Source organism: Myotis nattereri, assembly GCF_964212035.1.
Source record: "Myotis nattereri genome assembly, chromosome: 16".
In the NCBI taxonomy this organism is placed as follows: domain Eukaryota; kingdom Metazoa; phylum Chordata; class Mammalia; order Chiroptera; family Vespertilionidae; genus Myotis; species Myotis nattereri.
The window spans coordinates 41,952,091-41,970,168 of record NC_138091.1 but is presented as its reverse complement, the minus strand read 5'-3'; the positions used below and the strand labels follow the sequence as shown (position 1 = coordinate 41,970,168).

The 18,078-nt window shown below is 52.3% G+C and overlaps 1 protein-coding gene across 1 annotated transcript; it reads left to right on the top strand.

Moving 5' to 3' along the window:
* Nucleotides 1-2,809: 2,809 nt before the first annotated feature.
* Nucleotides 2,810-6,222, top strand: SOST (sclerostin; the record flags this gene model as incomplete). Its single annotated transcript, XM_081110725.1, has 2 exons — nucleotides 2,810-3,162; nucleotides 5,801-6,222. Exons 1-2 carry the CDS (start codon nucleotides 2,943-2,945, stop codon nucleotides 6,220-6,222), a joined length of 642 nt encoding a protein of 213 aa, XP_080966851.1. The 5' UTR covers nucleotides 2,810-2,942.
* Between the last annotated feature and the right edge of the window lie 11,856 nt (nucleotides 6,223-18,078).

The window sequence follows — 18,078 nt, the reverse complement described above, 5'->3', positions numbered from 1 at the left end:
AAATCCCACCATTAGCACGGTCTCCCCTACCATGAGCACTGCCTTTTTCCCTCTGAATAAACAACTCAGAGTTGGGTGCCTTTAGGCCCAAAGTCTGGACAGCAAAAGAGCCTCTCTAGTCTTTGCTTAGAGGCACTTAGGCGAACTCATTATTTCTCAGACCGCTGTGGCAACATAACCTTCATATTTTTACACAAACTCTTAAGGCAGAGCACTAATATGTAAAACTGGCAAAAGTGTTTTTTTAAGTATAATTTTTAAAACATTTTAAGTAATACATAGTAATCAATTCAAACAATACAAAAGGCTTATAATGAAAAGTGAACCTCCTACCCCAAACCTTCAATCCCTCTCCTCGGAGGAAGCCACTATTAGGTATATCCTAGAAAAATTATTCTTTACAATTATCTCAAAATTAAAAGATTAACTTGAAAAATTACGTTGTATAGGATGTTTATAGCACCTGTACTGAGAATAGGGGAACATGGGATGTCACCTAAACTACCCACAACAGAAGTCAGCTAAAGCCCTAGGGGTTTGCCGCCCGCAGCATTGTCTAGCTCTGAACGACAAGCTTGTGGCCTGCGTAAATATAAAGTTGAATTGATGTTAAGCAAAAAGGCAGATGGTGCCCTGGCCAGTGTGGCTCAGTTGGTTGGAGCATTGTCCCATATGTTGAAAAGTTGCAGGTTCGATCCCCAGCAGGGCACACATGGAAGGCAACCAATCGATGTTCTCTCTCACATTGATGTTCCTCTCTCTCTCTCTCCCTCCTGCCCTCCCTCCCAATCTCTATAAAAATAAATGGAAAGAATATCCTCGGTGAGGATTTAAAACAAACAGCAGATGGCATCATAGCCAGGTTGTCTCTGAGCCAATCTGTGGAAATCATGGCTCTACATTGGCAGAGAATACGTCAAAAGTTTGGGGATAATTTAGAGATTCAAGTCCACTGGATTCTTTCTTTCTTTCTCTTTCTCTCCCTCTCTCTCTCTCTCTCTCTCTCTCTCTCTCTCTCTCTCTCCTTTCTCTCTCTCTCTCTCTCTCTCTCTCTCTCTCTCTCTCTCTCTCTCTCAAACATTAGTTTCAAATAAAATAATGAAATAAATAAAATTCTGACCGTCGCCATCCTCCAGTAGCTGGCTTCTCCTTCCACCTCCGGCAGGTGGCAGACGTGTTCCAAGGACAGTCCCCACGTCTCCGTTTCATGTGATGGGCCTGCCGCCTCCAACAGCGGGTGGGGCTCCAGCATCAATCCCGCCAGCTCAGGGTCTCCGGGCACCAGAATGGCCCTCTCCCAAGTCCAGGACAAGAAGGCAGTGTCCGGCCACAGTAGGGTTAACGGCTCACATTCCAGAGCAAGGGAAGCTGGAGGGTCAGAGACAGGGGAGGGGGCACGGAGGACCAGCTTCTCACAACACACGGGCTCTGTTGGGAGAGATAGATCACCCCCAACAATGGCCACAGCTGTTTTCGTCTGCCCCGAAGGAAAGACGAAGGAAGCAGGTATCAGAGAGGGCCCTTCCTGCAGGGGCTTCTGTCTGGCTTGTAAAACTGTCAGAGCAGCTGCATTCATGTGTTGAGTGATGGATGATGGAAAGGAGGAGGGACCGGTGGCCGCAGATGGACACGGCGCCTTACAAGTCGAGGCAGGTGGCAGAGGCCGTGCAGATGCTCTGCAGGTGGGGCAGGCTGATTCACGGCCCAGTAAAATAGCAAGGGGACCGGAGCCACAGCCCTCTTCCCGGCCTCCTCCGGGGCCAGGAGCGGCTGCCGCCTCAATCCATCTGCAATGAAAGCTTCCGCTGGCTCCTTTCTCTTCCTGCACCTCAGGTGTGAACCTCCTTCCCTGCCTCTGCCCCTCCCAGGCCCTCATTCTGCTCCAGGGCTGCGGTAGCCATTCCTTTTGGTTTCTCGGCCTGGGAGAGCTTCATGGAATGCGCCCCGTGGTAGGCACCCGTAAGATCTCCCAGAGAGGACTCAAAGCTGGTTTTGAAACATGTAATGGGCTGGGAGACAAGGAAGGAAAAATGTCAACACTAAAAATGTTGGCCTTGGCTTTTGCTAAGAAAAGGGATTTTGTGTTCTCCACTCCTGCCCACAGCCTGACTGGGGAAATGACTGCCTTCGGGATGTCAGCCTGCAAGCCACAGGGAGTGTCCGGGCCCAGAAGTGCCTGTCACCATGTGAAGCATGGTAGCAACCATGCTTGGGTAAAAATGGCTGTTTAGTATTTTAACCCTGGTGACTTGGCTTCTGTCATTACTTGCTTGCTAAAGTAATAAAAAAGTTATTTTTATTTTCTGAACTTATATAAGTTATCTCATTCGATTGAATATGCCATTGACTGTGGCATGAAAACCCCCATTGATAGTGATCTTACTGGTCTTTCGAAACACATTCCTCTGCACCTGGAGACAGGGACAGCACAATGACTCTCAATGGCCTCAGTGGCTCCAGATAATGTGTTTCCGTTGACTCAGGGGTCCCAGGACACTCACTGTGGCCTGAGAAATGGCATTGTCTGGGCTCAGCCCTCTGGAGGACTCAGAACTGCAGTTTCCTTTGTTAAGCTGGTGCCAAGTTTGTTTTGAGAAAGCCCGGGGGGCCCAGGGAAGTCGAGGTGAAGAGCTGGGGCTCAAGTTGATAAGTGAAAACCACCCCCGCCTGCACAGACGAGGTGCCCCCCTCTCTCTGAGTCACCGGGAGCACCAGCAGCAATTTGGGAGTTTGCTGCCCTTGAGGAGAAGTCTTTGGAGAGGGCTTGCTCTGAGCACACCCTGTTCCCTCCCCCTGGGCTGAAGGAAGCATGGGGCCAGCCCTGCCCCAGCCTGTCATTGGCTGGCACGAGGCAGAGGGGGCTTTAAAAAGGCAAACGTGCCTGGGCTGGGGACTGGAGCCCGTGCTACTGGAAGGCCAGGTGCCCTCCTCCAGCTGGCACCATGCAGCTCTCTCTTGCCCTGTGTCTCGTCTGCCTGCTGGTGCACACAGCCTTCCGTGTGGTGGAGGCCCAGGGGTGGCCGGCCTTCAAGAACGATGCCACGGAAATCATCCCAGAGCTGGGCGAGTACCCCGAGCCCCCGCCAGAGCTGGAGAACAACAAGACCATGAACCGGGCCGAGAACGGAGGGAGGCCTCCCCACCACCCCTTTGAGACCAAAGGTATGGGGTGGCAGAGAGCGCTTGTGGCACAGGGCTCCTCTGAGGGGAGGGTTCTCTTTGGGATGTTTGAAGGCTGGGGTGGGGTGGACCCTCAGGTGCTGCTGGCAATGGGTGGAGGGACAGTCTTGCCTAGAGGCAGGGAAGGATAGCATGCCAAAGGAGCCCTGGAATCCAGTGCAGGGACTTGAGGCTGGCAGGGGGCTGGCAGAAAGCCTGGGGCAGGATGGAGGTGGGCAGGCTGGGAAAGGAGAAGGTTTAAGGAACCCCTTCCTGAAGTTCAGGAGTCAGTCCAGCTGCCAGCATCACTGGGGACAGGACAAGGCAAGGGAGCCTCACACCTATAAGCTCTTGCTGGAGGCCAGATGCTCTCTGTGGGCTGTGCATGTGCTATAGCCCAGGATCGTCCACATGGGAGCCCCATGAGGTGAACTCCCAGCTTGAAGGTGAAGAAATAGAGGTTCCAGAAGTTAAGTCTGGTAGTGAGTAGAAGGACTGAGATTTGGACCCAGTTTGATCCAATTCCAAAACAGCCCTGGTGGGGGATGATGGGTGGGGTCGTGGGGATCAAAAGCCAGAGCAAATCCCCCCAGAGCAGTGGGAAAGGGATGACAGAGAGGCACCTCATCAGCTCCCCCTGCGCATGGTCGGCCTCGTGAGCTGGCCCTTGAACGGGAGTGTAGGCACCGTTTCAGCCTCTAGTGTGGGTAGCTGCTGGGCCCAGGCCCTGGAGGGGAGGCAGCAGCAGCATCCTCCGTGCAGGGAGCAGACACAGGTGTTTACTGAGCCCAGCATCCGTCCTGTGTCCCCACCTCAGACCCAGCCTTGCCCATTCCTGGGGAGGGAGCCTGACCCTAGCGAAAAGTCCGTGGCCCCGGTGGAGGGTACACCTGGGCTCCTGGTCAGGTCTGCACAGAGAAGCCGGGGGGGTGGGGCCACTGTGCACAGCTGGCAGGACCGGCTGGGGGCGGGGCTGGCTGATCCTTCAGAGTGAGGGCCTCACTGCCCTCAGGCCATTGCCCAGGTGGGAGAGAAGCCCACTTCCCAGGCTCCTGCATCCCACCCGTCCCTGCCTCATAACCACTGGGCTGCAAGGGGACCCAGGAATGAGGTGTCCACTTCCCTGGGCTCCCGCGAGAGGCCACAAGCCCCCAAGGGAGCCACTTGTCCAAAACAAAGTCACCCTCTGCAGAGGAAGGACCTGGGGCACTATTCTTGGAAAGCCCCAAAGCCTCCTTCCCTGGGCAAATAAGCCACCCCCCCCCCACACACACACACACACACCCCTGCAGCCTGGGAGCAGGATGAGGGAGTCAAGCCAACCCCGAAACCAGGAGGCCGGCCACAGGAGGAAGGCAAGCCCACATCCCCTGCTGCGCGTGCTGTCCGTGCCTGGGGGTGGCTGCCTGGCCTTCTCTGCCCCCATCTCTGGTTGTGGTCTTAGGACTATTTTTCATCCCTTGGTGTCACATGGAATGGTCCCCATGAGACCCTTGGGGTAGACAGGTGCTCACAGGAGGACCAGCTATTTAAAAAGCTCCCACCAGTTAAGTCCACGGTAGGAGACATCATCAAGGTGACTTCAGGGGACCAAGTCAGGCCTCAGAGGACAATCTCCGCCCCACCCAGAAAGCAAGCCTGTGCTGCTGTCAGGTGTCCATTCAAATGGCACAAACGAGAGGTGTGCCCAGCAGGGTACCTGGTACCCAACAGGTACTTCAGTGTTTGTGGCAGCTGAACCTGTAGGTTTTCCGTCAGATCTGGGTCCCTCTCTGGTAGGGAAGTAACTATAGTAAAAAGCACCCCCTTGCCCCCCCCCCCCCCCCCCCCCCGCCCAGCCCAGCTTGGGCACACGGCTTCCACCCACGTGGGAGCCAAGCGGTGCTGGGCCCCAGGGAAGTGGAGCCAGGAGATCGAGCTCTGCCTTTTGGGCCAGCGCTTTTCCCTCTCTGGGCTTCAGTGCTGTCCGTGAAAAGGAGGGGGCTGGACATGCTGCCTTTGGCTCCTTTCAAGTCTAATGACTTCTCCTCCTCTCCACCTCCCTTCCATCCCTCTCCTCCTCCTCCGCAGCTGCCCTGATTTATTACCTTCAATTAACCCCTACTCCTCGCCATCACCTCAGGCCCCTCCCAAGTGTCTGGAAAAGGAATTTGGGAGAAGCCAGAGGCATGCAAATTGTGCGGCTAGTATCAGCCTTGCCAGGGTCAGGGGCCCTGTGGCATAGGTGTGACTTAATATAACAAAGAGGCCCCCCTCGGAGAGAAATAATAACACATCACAGCCAGCCAACACTTCCAGCTCTTACTGTGCGCTTGGTGGTGTCCCCTGCATTATATATGTAACGGATTAACTCACTGAATCCTCAGAGAGCAAGCACAGAGAGGTGAAGTCCTTTCCCCAAGATCACACAGGGATGGAGCTGGTATTTGCACTGCAGCAAAGAAAGAAAGAAAGAAATTGGCTCCAAAGTTTTAGGGGAAATCTTTCCACCAGCCGGGCCCTTCCCATAATAGATGTCCAGGGGCAAAAGCGTCTGGAGAGAGGCAGGATTGGGGAAGGCGAGGTGGTGTGGAGGGAGCTGGCCAGACGGGGAGGCGTGGTCGGGCCCGGCCTCCGCCCTCACTCGCGCCTCTCTCCGCAGACGCGTCCGAATACAGCTGCCACGAGCTGCACTTCACCCGCTACGTGACCGACGGGCCCTGCCGCAGCGCCAAGCCGGTCACCGAGCTGGTGTGCTCCGGCCAGTGCGGCCCGGCGCGCCTGCTGCCCAACGCGATCAGCCGGGGCAAGTGGTGGCGCCCCAACGGGCCCGACTTCCGCTGCATCCCCGACCGCTACCGCGCGCAGCGGGTGCAGCTGCTGTGTCCCGGCGGCGCGGCGCCCCGCGCGCGCAAGGTGCGCCTGGTGGCCTCGTGCAAGTGCAAGCGCCTCACCCGCTCCCACAACCAGTCGGAGCTCAAGGACTTCGGGCCGGAGGCCGCGCGGCCGCAGAAGGGCCGGAAGCTGCGGCCCCGCGCCCGGGGCGCCAAAGCCAACCAGGCGGAGCTGGAGAACGCCTATTAGAGCCAGCCGCCCGCCGCGCCTCCCCAGCGGGCGCCCCGGAACCAGGCGCCCCAGGCGCCCCAGGCTTCTGCCCTCTGCGCGCGGTCTGATTGTTTGTATTTCATTTTAAATGCCTGCAACCCAGGGCAGGGGGCTCAGACCTGTCTGGCTGCGCAGGCGGTAGCTAGGCCCGGTGGATTCCGGCTGCCAGCAAAGCCCCACACTCCCCGCCCTCCGAGGGGGTCCCTCAGGGCAGGCGAGGGAGCTGAGAGTCACGGACACTGAGCCATGCAACCCGCCCACCGGGGCCACCTACCTTGGCATGTCCCCCTTCCGAGCAGGCAGAAGAGGAAGCCCTGGGGTTTAGGGAGCGGTGGGGAGTGAGCGAAGTCTGGGGACTGGTTACGAAAGCTCAATAAGATCCCCCGCGTCTGCCCATCAGACAACACAGCGCCATGCCGTGCCAAGAGCACAGGACTTGGGTTCTTAGATAGGGTTCTAGTCCTGGTTCTGCCACTCCCTTTCTGGGTGACCTTGGGCTACACTCTTCTTTTCCTGAACCTTGACTTCCTCTTTGTAAAATGCAGGTGCGGTTGGGATTAGGATCTCAAGGAATCTACTGCCGTATGATTCCAGGGACTTGGGTGGCTTTCAGATGAGCAGGAAGAGAGAGGTTGGCTTGAATCCCTGCCTGGTCATGTCCAGAACCCCGAGTTGTAATTTTCTGACCTGACAGCCAAAGATGAAAAGCTAGCAGGGAAAAGAAGGGCCCGTTTCTGGCTGCCAAACTCCTGAAAGATGCTGAGCTGTCTCCCAGCCCTGCCTCCCAGGTGGTTGGCTGCCTCCGCGCTCCATCGCAAAGGGTGCAGAAACGCCATCCACTGGGGTAGAGGAGGAGGTCCCCAGGGTGCCGGGAGGGACAGAAATCACCCTCCTATTCCCAGAGAGCAGCACCCTCCCCCCATGGCCATCTTTTAAAGTCACCTTCTGTAAAGAAGCTCAAGGTCCCAGGACACTGGGCTTGCAGGCCCAAAGGAGTAGCCCCTGCCCTTTCAACGACCAGCAAATCCCTTCTGAGTCCCCTCTTCCTGCCTACCACTCACAGACACATTTTTGTCTAGAAAATTGCTTTTTTACTGCTGTTTCATGGGATGGCATATCTTACATTAAAATAATATTATTGGGGGGGAAATGACAAGTGCTGTACATATGCTGAGAAATCACTAAGCCAATAGCTGCCATTCAAAAATCTTTTTGAAAATCATTTTCAGACACCTCTTACTTTCTGTGTAGTTTGTAATTGTTAATTTTTTTTTTTTTAAACAGAAGCACATGCCATGTGAAAGCCTGCTGGGTTGGTCATTTTTTGCTATCTTTCATGTGGGATTTGTCCACAGGAATGAAAGTTGTGGTTTTTAAAAAGAGTTAAGTTACATATTTATTTTCTCACTTAAGTTATTTATGCAAAAGTTTTTCTTGTAGAGGATGACAATGTTAATATTGCTTTATGAAATACCAGTCTGTTCTTTCAGAGTCCAGAGGCATTGTTAATAAAGACAATGAGTCGTTATGGAGAGGATGTGTGGTCTCAATTTGTCAACCACACACAGTCATTTCTGTCAAAGTTAACATCCCTCTCTCGGGCGCTGGGACACCTTTGGCTGCGCTATGGTGGCCCTGGTGGCAATTACCTTCCTTGGAAAAGTCATGTTCCGCCCTTCCTTTCCAAACCTAGGCCTCATTCCTTCACTCCGCCATTGTAATAACCTCAGTCCCGTCTCCCTCAAGCAGCCTGCCCTTCACACTGTTCCAGAAACACTGCTCTCATCCTGTCACGGCCTTGCTCAAAATTCCTTAACAGCTCCTCCTTCCCAGGGACAAGTTCAGGCTTCTCAGTCTGGCATATAAGGCTTGGCCTGCTTGAGTCCCATCCCCCACTCCCCCAAGCTTCCTCAACGACTCCAAGTGCCACATGCTGTATTGATGATCCCTACCGCCTTAGCTTGCCACCTGCCCACACCCCCAACAACTCCTGCTTTTTCTGTTGGGTTCATGTTCCTTGTCGTCTCTTCCCTGAACCTCCCAGAGATGTTTCAGTCCCCACTGACCCTTCTCTCCTCAGATGGCCGGCCCCTTTTGTCCACGCCTCTGATTCTATGCCTTTCATTTGACCTTCATTCATGGACCACCTGCCTCATCTGGCCACGCCCTGCTTAGTCCTGGGATGGACACAAAGCCCTGTTCCGTTCAGGGCCAGCTCACTGGGAGCTCAGCCAAGCTTTTCCCCAAACAGGAATTTCATGCCTCTCTAGTCAATATGTCAGCAGGGACAACGTCTTGCACTTCTCTCATAGTGCTGATGCTAGCTGAGACTCCGAAAGTACTGTTCAGTTGCCATTAGGAAGGTCAATCAATTGCAAATCCAATTGCAAATCAATCAAGTCCAGCCCATCTTGGGGTAACCCCACCCTAAGAGCCCACCTTACCCCCCAAAGTAAGCTGAGGTCTGCCCTGATGACCTACCATTTTAACTCCCAATGAACCCTCCCAAATCCATTATCATCATCAACAAGTCTATGGTAAGCGTCATTGTGTGCTTCTGCCTCCAGGCTCCAGGAGGCCTCAGTGACACCCTGCAGAGGATCTATACTCTGTGAGGGGTGCCCCAGAGCCCGGAACACAAGAGCAGGTAGGAAATGGGTACATTATCCAGCTCCCAGAGGCAATGTGATCCAATGGCTGAAACACGGGCTCTGGAGTCACGCTTGTGTTTGAATCTGAGGAAACTGAGGCACCAAAGGGTTAAATGTTTTGCTGGATATGAACTCAGTTCCCTGCCCTGACACTCATTCAAGCTGCTCAGAGCCTGGTGGGCACGTGGGCAAATGATCAGGTCACACTGTTGTGTACAAAGTGTTATGGTACCAAAGACGGGAGTACTTGGCTCTGTGGTGGGGACAAGGGATAACGTTTAGGGAAAGGTTCCCAGAGGTGGGTGCTGCTTAGAAGCTCACCGGGTGGAGAAGGGAGCACAGACATTCTAGGCGGAGACACAGCCCAAGCAAAGGCCCTGGGGCTGAAGATGTGTGGCTGCTTCTGGTGGACAAGACTCAATCCACCATTTCTCAACACGGACCGAGTCCTCCCTGCGCTCCAGGCAGTGTGGGGGACCAGGAATGCCAAGCAATGCCTCACACCAGATACACCTAGGGTCTGCTTTCTGGGACCTGCAGATCCAGGAGGGATCAGCCCAGGCTACAATCCCACTACCACGAGGGGGGAAAAAACCTCAAAGGCTAAATTGTAGGTCAGGCTAGGAGTTATTTATGGAAAGTTATATTCTACCTACATGGGGTCTATGAGCCTGGCGCCTTTCAGAAACGGAGCAGACTTTGACAGGCTCAGCTGGGAGGGCGGGGTTCTGGAGAGCAGGGACTCTGGTCTGTCGCTGCCCACCAATACCCAGTCTACAGCAGGCGCCTCACATGCATTGTGGTTGCATAGCTGTTGTTCAGTCCATTTAGGATCTCTTCTCTCTCGAGATTAGGCAGATGGAATGGAATAGGATGTATGGATGAAGGTGGAAGGCGGGGGGGAGGGGTGCAGGGGGGGTGTCTGACCTCTATGAAAGAAGGCTGTTTGCCTGGATCAGCTTCTACTGGGTCTCTGAGGATAAGATGCAGCTCCCACCCTCAAGCAATTTATGATGTTGCTGGGAGACAAGTGGAAAAGGAGGGCACCAGGTGCCGCTGTGGACTGTATGGTCATTTGCCACAGGCGTGCTGAAGATCGAGGGGGTGAGAGAAGGGGCAGCGAAGAAAAGGAGTAAGGGGATCCCACGCCAGGGTGGGGCAGTGCCAGCAGGGGACCTGGCACGCCGCGCGCTCGCTCTCTATTCGGCTTTATTACACAAGGAAGCAGCAGAAGCCAGAAAGGAGAGGAGGTGGGTTGGGGGCAGAGTTGGAGACTGTCAGTCAGGGCTGGAGAGAGGAAGCATAGAGTGAAAGGGAGGGAGGGGCTGAGTCCCATCATGGTGGCATCGACTCCCATGGGAAAGAGGAGAAGCTGGGCCGTGGGAGCTGAAAGGGGCCTCGAATGACGGGCTGCTTTGGAGACGGAACCCTGCTTTTCTTACAACCTTTCTCCCCTGAGATTCCCCATTTCCCTACCATCATCTGGGGTGCACCCAGAGGGCCAGGGCTGGCAGAGGGCAGCTGCAGGTGGGAGAGAGGTGCCCGTGAGGGAGAGCAGGAACGAGATGGAGGAGAGAGGGCCAGCGACAACCCTCATTTTCCTGACAACTTCCTGCTTCAGCTGGAGGCAGGAAGGATGGGGGCAGGAGAGGAAGTAGGAGGAAAGAGAGGAAGGACATGGGAGGAAGAGAAGGGTCAGCATTCATCATTCCACTAACACTGAGTGAGTGCCAGCTGCATGCCAGGCTCCACCCGAGGCTCCAGGAGTGTGGGTGTGGTTGTGGAGCCGCATGCAGCTCATGGTCTGTGCCAGAGGGAGATGCATGTCAGACAGATAAAGAAATGCAGAGCCCAGGAATGCAAAGTTGTGTAAAGCAAAATAAAGCTGGTGAGCAGATAGCGAGCCAGGCCAGGCCTCTCTGAGGAGGTGGCATTTAAGCTGAGACCTGCATGCAGTGAGGAGAGAGCCGCTCAGGACCGGGGGGATGCACATGCCAGGAGGTGGAACAGCAAGTGCAAAGGCCCTGAAAGTATGTGGGGGGCGGGGGAGGGGAGGGACACCACTAATTGCCTTGGGTGTCTTTCAGGCATCTTCATGCCAAGGCTGCTAACCCCTAATCTGGAAGCCAGCATGGTAATTATAATTATAGTGGGGAGGTGTGTGTGGGGTGTGTGTGGGGTATGTGTGTGTGGGGGGTGTGTATGTGTGTGTAAGAGACAGAGTGTCTTTTTATTCTCCTGGCTCTATATGTTAAAGACCATGTGGTTCCCAGAGAATAATAATTTACATATTAATAATAAGTAGCTATGCACAGCTTGATTCTTTTTTTTTTTAAGTTTCTTATTGATTTTTAGAGAGAGAGAGAAACATCATCACATCGGCTGCCTCCTGCACACCCCCTGCTCGGGATGGAGCCCGCAACCTGGGTTCCTGGGTCGATGCTCAACTGCTGAGCCACACTGGCCGGGCCTCACCTTCATTCTTAAAGTGCATGATAGGTTTGCTTGAGTAAGGCTGTGTGCATTGGACAGATGCATTTCTCCCAGGACACACATACATTATGAAATTTGTATATAATTGCAGAAAAGTCCACAGCTCTCCTTTGCTGGATGCCCACAGTATCTACTGCAAACTGTCTTCTAGAAGACTTGCTTTCACTCTGTTCTTTGGCTTTGCACATGCAGTCACACGTGTGTGCATGCGTGTGTGTGCTCACACACCATCTTTACTCTGAATATACGATGCCAAGCATCCCCCAGCACTCTACAAGCCTCCTCTTTCTGCCCCTTGGTTAGCAGGTGTCTAAGAATGGTACTGGCATCCGGGGCCCGTGAACGATGCTGAGACCTAGAAGTCAAGCCAGATGGAAGCGGTGGCCAGTTCTGGACAAGACAGAGCTGCAAGTCCTCCAGGGACACGAGACAAGAGGTCAGACTGCAGCTCAGGTGGGGCGTTCTCTGTCTGTTTTACCCTCTGGGCCGCCCACGCTCTGCGTCCCGCTCTGCTCCATCCAGGAGGAGCTGCGCAGGTTCCTTCTCGCAGTCTCTCCCTCCCGTCCTCTAAAGCACTGCCATTTGGGCCTTTCTCTGTTTAAAAAAGTTTTTAATGCAGGAAATGGAATGTTCTAGCATGTTTGCTTAATTATTTCTTTTCTATATAAAACATTATAGATAAAATCCTTTTTGCATTTCTTCCCTTCCCCATGCCTTTCCCTCCCTATTCAGAGGCAGCCACCCATGTTTCTATGCTTTTCTACATATGTATTGTTTATAATTAGTATACAAATATGTGTGATGTTAAATTTACATGCACTCTCTCATACTATACATATTCTGATACTTCTCTTTTCTTACTCAAAAGTATGCCTCTAAGAGCTAGCGAAGTTGGGTTCTTTTTAACTATTGGACCCTATTGTGTTTTATCTCCTTACTTATATAACCGTTTTTCTACTGGTAGATATTTAGTTCGTTTCCAATGTGTTCACTATCACAAGCAGTGCTATCAGGAAGATGCCTGCATTGCCTCTTAATATGACATATGGTAGAGTCTCTTCAAGACAGAAAGGAGTGAAGGTTCTAGTACAGAAATCTGATCATGCCACTTCCCTGCTCAAAATTCCTCCATGGCTCCCTATGACCTAAAGAATAAACTCTAAACTCTTTTGTTTATAAGGATATAATCTGGTTTCTGCCAACCTGTTCAAGCATACATTGACCAGTGGCCTCTTTAGCATTTTATTCTTTATAATATTGTATTTCTTTTAATTTCCAAAGAGTCTGGGTAGTTCCACGTCTCTGTGCTTTTGTGCATTCCATTTCATCTGCCTGGGACGCCCTCCTCCTGCTTCTCTGCTCTGGAAATTCCTCTTCACGTTCAAGTCTCACTTCAAACCTTGCGCCTTCCGTGGAAGCAGACCTCTGTGCCCTGTGCGTACTGTACTACAGGAGCTGCCAATTTGCCTCCGTTCCCTCTGGACTGTGAGTCTATTGAGGGCAAGGCCCCAGCATTTGCACATCTGTAACCCCAGTGCTTTTGCACAGCCTCAGCCAGAGCCAGTGCTTAATAACTATCTGCTCAGTTAATGGATGCTTGGCCAGTGGGAAGTGATTTGAGCTGCAGGAATGAGAAGTCCAGCTTCTTTCTAGCTGGGCAGCAGGTGTTTTCAGCGGAGACATTTTCAAAAGCATTTCTTTCATTCAGGTCCCTCCGTAGCTTTGCAACGGTATTGCAGGGGGAAAGGGCCCCTCCCAAGAAAGCAAGTCCAAGGTTGTTTACCCAGAACATTGTCAAGCGCCCAAATTACAGATACCTCTATCACTTGGCCACCAATTTGGTGTTGCGGTGTTAGGTTATTTCTATGTCTGAAGAAAACAGCTCGGCTCTGACTAAAGAAATAAATGATATCATTTTTCATTCAGGCAACCAGATTCCTTGGTACAAAGGGCTCCCTGGGGAGGAGCGCGGGACAGCGTGGCTCCTCTGAGGCTATTTACATCTGTCAGCTCCTCTAATCTCGTGCCTTCCTTCCTCTGCCCGTTTCCTTCCCCTGCTCAGAGGCCCTCTGGAGCCCCATTCTCGCAGGGAGGGTGGTGGGGCCACCGGCAGCCTCACGTATGCGCTGGAGGTATGTGGGGGTGAGGTTTTGGCCCAGCGCATGGTTTTTTTTCTCTTCTCTTTTTTCTTAGAAACCAGCCTCAATTTAAGATAATGACTCTCCTCGTTCGCCAATGATCCCTATTTGTAGGGCCTTATTTTCCCCTGGATAATTTGCCCAAGAGAAGTTGAATCTAAAAGGGAACATTTTCTAAAAATGTTGCTGGACAGTTTGCAGGGCACCGAGAGGCACCTTCTGGGTCACCTGCTCCATGAGAGCCTGGGTGCCCTCTTCTCAAAGCAGAGCTGGAGATGGCAACAGACGCCGGCCAGCCTTTTATGCACAGACGCAGTCAGGACGGCTCTTCACAACGTCATAGACACCTGGGGTAACAGGGACCCCGAGGAATCATTTGGTCTGGACTTGGCCAAAATATCTCAGTTTCTGCATGGTCAGCCCTTACCTCCTCTCCAGCCTGGTCTCCCATCCGCATCCCCCACCCCCACCCTGGCTCTGGCTCCCCCGTCACCCACGCTGCCTCCCTTTTAGTTCCTCGAAAGCACGGGCTCCTCACTCATAGCAATGCTGTTCCCGCTGCCTGGCATGCTCTTCCAATCTCAGCTCCAATGTCACTTCTTCAGAGGCTCCCCACAACCACCCCATCTGAGATAGGATCCTGCTATTCTCTTCCCCAACCCTTGTCAGGATTTGTCCCTTTGCATTGGTGTCATGTCATGAGTTCTATTAGTCAGGGACTGAGCTAGCCCCCCCTGCCCCCCCCCCATGTGCCCAATGGGGAGACCATGGAGTGTGGCTCACGGCAGGTGCTCGGCAAATGTTTGCCCAGTGAGTGCCCCCACAAGAGCACCGACCACGCCCTCTACTACCGCTGTCAACGCACCCATTGTAGGTGTCCCTCAAATACCAGATGCCAAACACTTTAGAGTTTTGGTCGCCCCACAGCCCTCCTCCTGGAGAGAGAGAAAGAGACCCCGGACCTGGAAAAAGAGTGTGAGCTCTAATTCCTTGTTTCTTTATGCACAAGCTGCGTTCCTGCCCTCCGTCACTTTATGCGCCTGTTTTCCAGCAGCCACGCCTTCATTCGAGACTTCGTTTTATAAGCAGCACTGTTCACAGAATCCACTGCATGTCCTCCTGCTCTTTTTGGCTGCCTGTGGAGACCAACCAGACACTCTGAAGTCAGTAGGGGGCCCATTCACACCGCTGCTTCTGCTCAATTGGCTGTGGGGTGCCTCCAACTCCCACAGGGGCTCCAGCCAGAAACCTGGAACCCCCCCACGATTTGTCCTGCTCCCCATCCCCTGCATCCAACCTACCAAACATCACCTAAGTGGTTTCTACCTTCTTTAATCTGCCTGACGTCTCTTGAGTCCATTCATTTCTCCCCAGTGCTAGCCCCAGGTCCAACCACTCTCTCCCCGTCCTGGCCTTTAAGGTTCTTCTGGCCTCTGGACTCACCTCCAACATTTGAGTTTATCCTGCTCTTCAAAATGGACTCAGCTAAAGACCAGATTGATCAGGGTTTGGCCAGGGAAGCAGTGTATATGGGAATAAGGGTATATTATAGGCATTACATGTAGCCAGATGTGGGAGGAGCTGGGGAAATGACATTCTAAAAGGGGATTTGATGGTCAGAGGAAGTGTCATTAACCAATCTTGCCAAGGGCGACAAGTTGGAACGTGTAGAGACATTTGAGATGCCAAGTGTGTCCAGCTGCCCAAAGGGCCACGAGGGGGCTCATGGAGAGGTCTGTGGGGAACCACTGCTCAGCAAGGACAGCAGTGACAAACCCAGATGGAAAAGGGGGTCTGGAAAGCTGTTATTCCCAGATTAATCAAGCTGACATACACAAACCAGCATAGGGACCTGGCCCACTCATTTCTCCAGCCTCCTCTCCTCCCTGCTACCTTAGGTCCATAAAGTTATATCTTCTGTATGATAACATAGTATTTTCCAGGCTGCTGCAGAGCCTTCATAATCATTATTCCTCACTAGAGGCCCCGTGCACAGATTCGTGCACTTGTAGGGTCCCTCTGCCTGGCTTGAGGGGATTAGGCCAAAACCGGCTCTCCAACATCCCCCGAGGGGTCCTGGATTGCCAGAGGGTGCAGGCCAGGCTGAGGGACCCCTACCGGTGCATGATTGGGGCTGGGGAGGGACCACGGGAGGGCTCCAGGGCATGTCTGGCCCTTCTTGCCCAATCCCATTTGGCCAGAATCAAGCAGCAAGGTAACCTACCAGTAGAAGTGTCTGCCCCCTGGTGGTCAGTGTACATCATAGCGACTGGTCGGACAGTTGAATGGTCAATCAGACACTTAGCATATTAAGCTTTTATATATATAGATGGCTGCCTGGGCCATTGAGATGATGGGTCATGATTTCCTTAAGGGTTGCCTGTTGTCATCTGACATCCCCTTAGAGTGCTATAATGTTGTATTGTACCCCGCGAATCACACAAGGACGCCTCAAGAAGTCGAATTAAGGAGCCACATTTATTTCAAAGCCGGGACTATGAGGCAGCAATATGCTCTCCAAATCTTGTAGTGCCCTCTTGGCCGAAACATCAGACTTATATAGGCAAATATCACAAAGGTATTGATTACATTTCGAGGTTTGGAATGAGGAACCTGGTTTGCAAAAAGCAGTTTGTTACAGAAGCTTAGATTGAGCAAGTTAGTTACAAAGATTAATTATAGTTTCGGGTCTTGGGACCACTGAGTCAACGGGAACACATTATCTGGAGCCATTGGGTCTTGGGACCACTGAGTCAACGGAAACACATTATCTGGAGCCACTGAGGCCATTTATTTATTTATTTATTTATTTTTAAAAAATATATTTTATTGATTCTTTACAGAGAGGAAGGGAGAGAGATAGAAAGTTAGAAACATCGATCAGCTGCCTCCTGCACGCTCCCCACTGGGGAAGTGCTCGCAACCCAGGTACATGCCCTTGACCGGAATCGAACCTGGGACCTTTCAGTCCGCAGGCCGACGCTCCATCCACTGAGCCAAACCGGTTTCAGCCACACTGAGGCCATTTAGAGTCATTGTGCTGTCATGGTCTCCAGGTGCAGAGGAATGTGTTTCGAAAGACCAGTAAGATCACTATCAATGGGGGTTTTCAAACCACAATCAATGGAATATTCAATCGAATGAGATAACTTATATAAGTTCAGAAAATCAAAATAACTTCTCTATTATTTTAGCAAGCAAATAATGACAGAAGCCAAGTCAGCGGGGCTAAAATATTAAACAGCCTTTTTTACCCAAGCATGGCTGCTACCATGCTTCACTATGTCCTATGCTCCAGGAGCCCAGCCCTGTCAGCCCCTTTCTCCTGCCTTTCCTCATCCCCACTGGAGATGGAGTGTTTGACCATCATAAATCACTAGAATGATACCCTGAGGACCACCCTAACCAGAGAGGATTATGTCAGGGGTGCTGGGGGGAATGCAGGGAAGGTAGTCGTACCCACTTTGGGCACAAGGGTCACAAGGAACAACCCAGATTTGCTGGCTCCTGACCAAAGGGGATGAAGCTGGTTTTCTAAGACGAGACTGTTAGAAAAGGAAGAAGGAGAGGAGGGAGACCAAGGCACAGTGGTTAGGCATCATGAGACTGCTCCCTGGAAGGCAACCCAACTGAAAGCGTGGGCATCTCCTGCATCCTGACTGGTGCTTGCTGGTGGCGGACTGAGCCTGTACCCACTTTTGGACATTGAACTTCCTTGCCCAGATAGATTTAGGATTATTTATATTTTTAGGATTTTTTTTCCCCCCGCAGAAGGGGGCCGTTTCTGTATTTTGCTCAATTGCCTTTCAGAAGATAAGTACCACGTTACAATCCCATGGCCCACACAGGCTGAGAGAAGGTCCTGTTTCTGGTGCCTATTAATATGCAATAGATAAATGTTTAATAGCAAGCAGACCAGAACATCTGTGGGGCTCCGGTGCCGTTGCTGGAGAAACATCTAGATTTTTAATCCCTGGGGGCCACTTCAGATACATTTGCACAAGATTTAAGGGTCATTACTAGATGTTGCCAAACCGAATCAATAAATGGAAATGGCAAAGGCTGTCTTTGGATCTTAGAGCAGGGCAAATGGAGGTGATTCTTGAAAATCCCACAAGGCTGAGATAGACATCGCGGGGTTTAAATGCGCCCCCCCCCCGCCCCCCATCCGAAGGCTGCTGCAGCCACTGCTCTCTCCCACTGATGGCTCTGGGTGGGAGGAACTGAGAGTCCCATCAGGACGGGATGAAACAAGAGCGAAGTAATAGATCAAAGAAACTAAGGTCGAGGCAACAGCAACAGCTTGCTACTGGCCAAGCTGCTAGAACATTGGAGGTTGCCAGGTGCCTGGATGGGGTTGCCAGAGTTTGGCCTGGGGCAAATCCAGCCCTCAGCCTTTAAAAAAAAACACAAAGAAACAAACAAAACAGCCTGTGAGCTAAGAATGGTTTTACAGATGAACACTTGCAATCAATCTGATGAATCCAGTGAAGTGAAATGTGATCCAAAAATTCCATTCTCAGTAGCAAACCTGTACAACAAGAAATCACCCC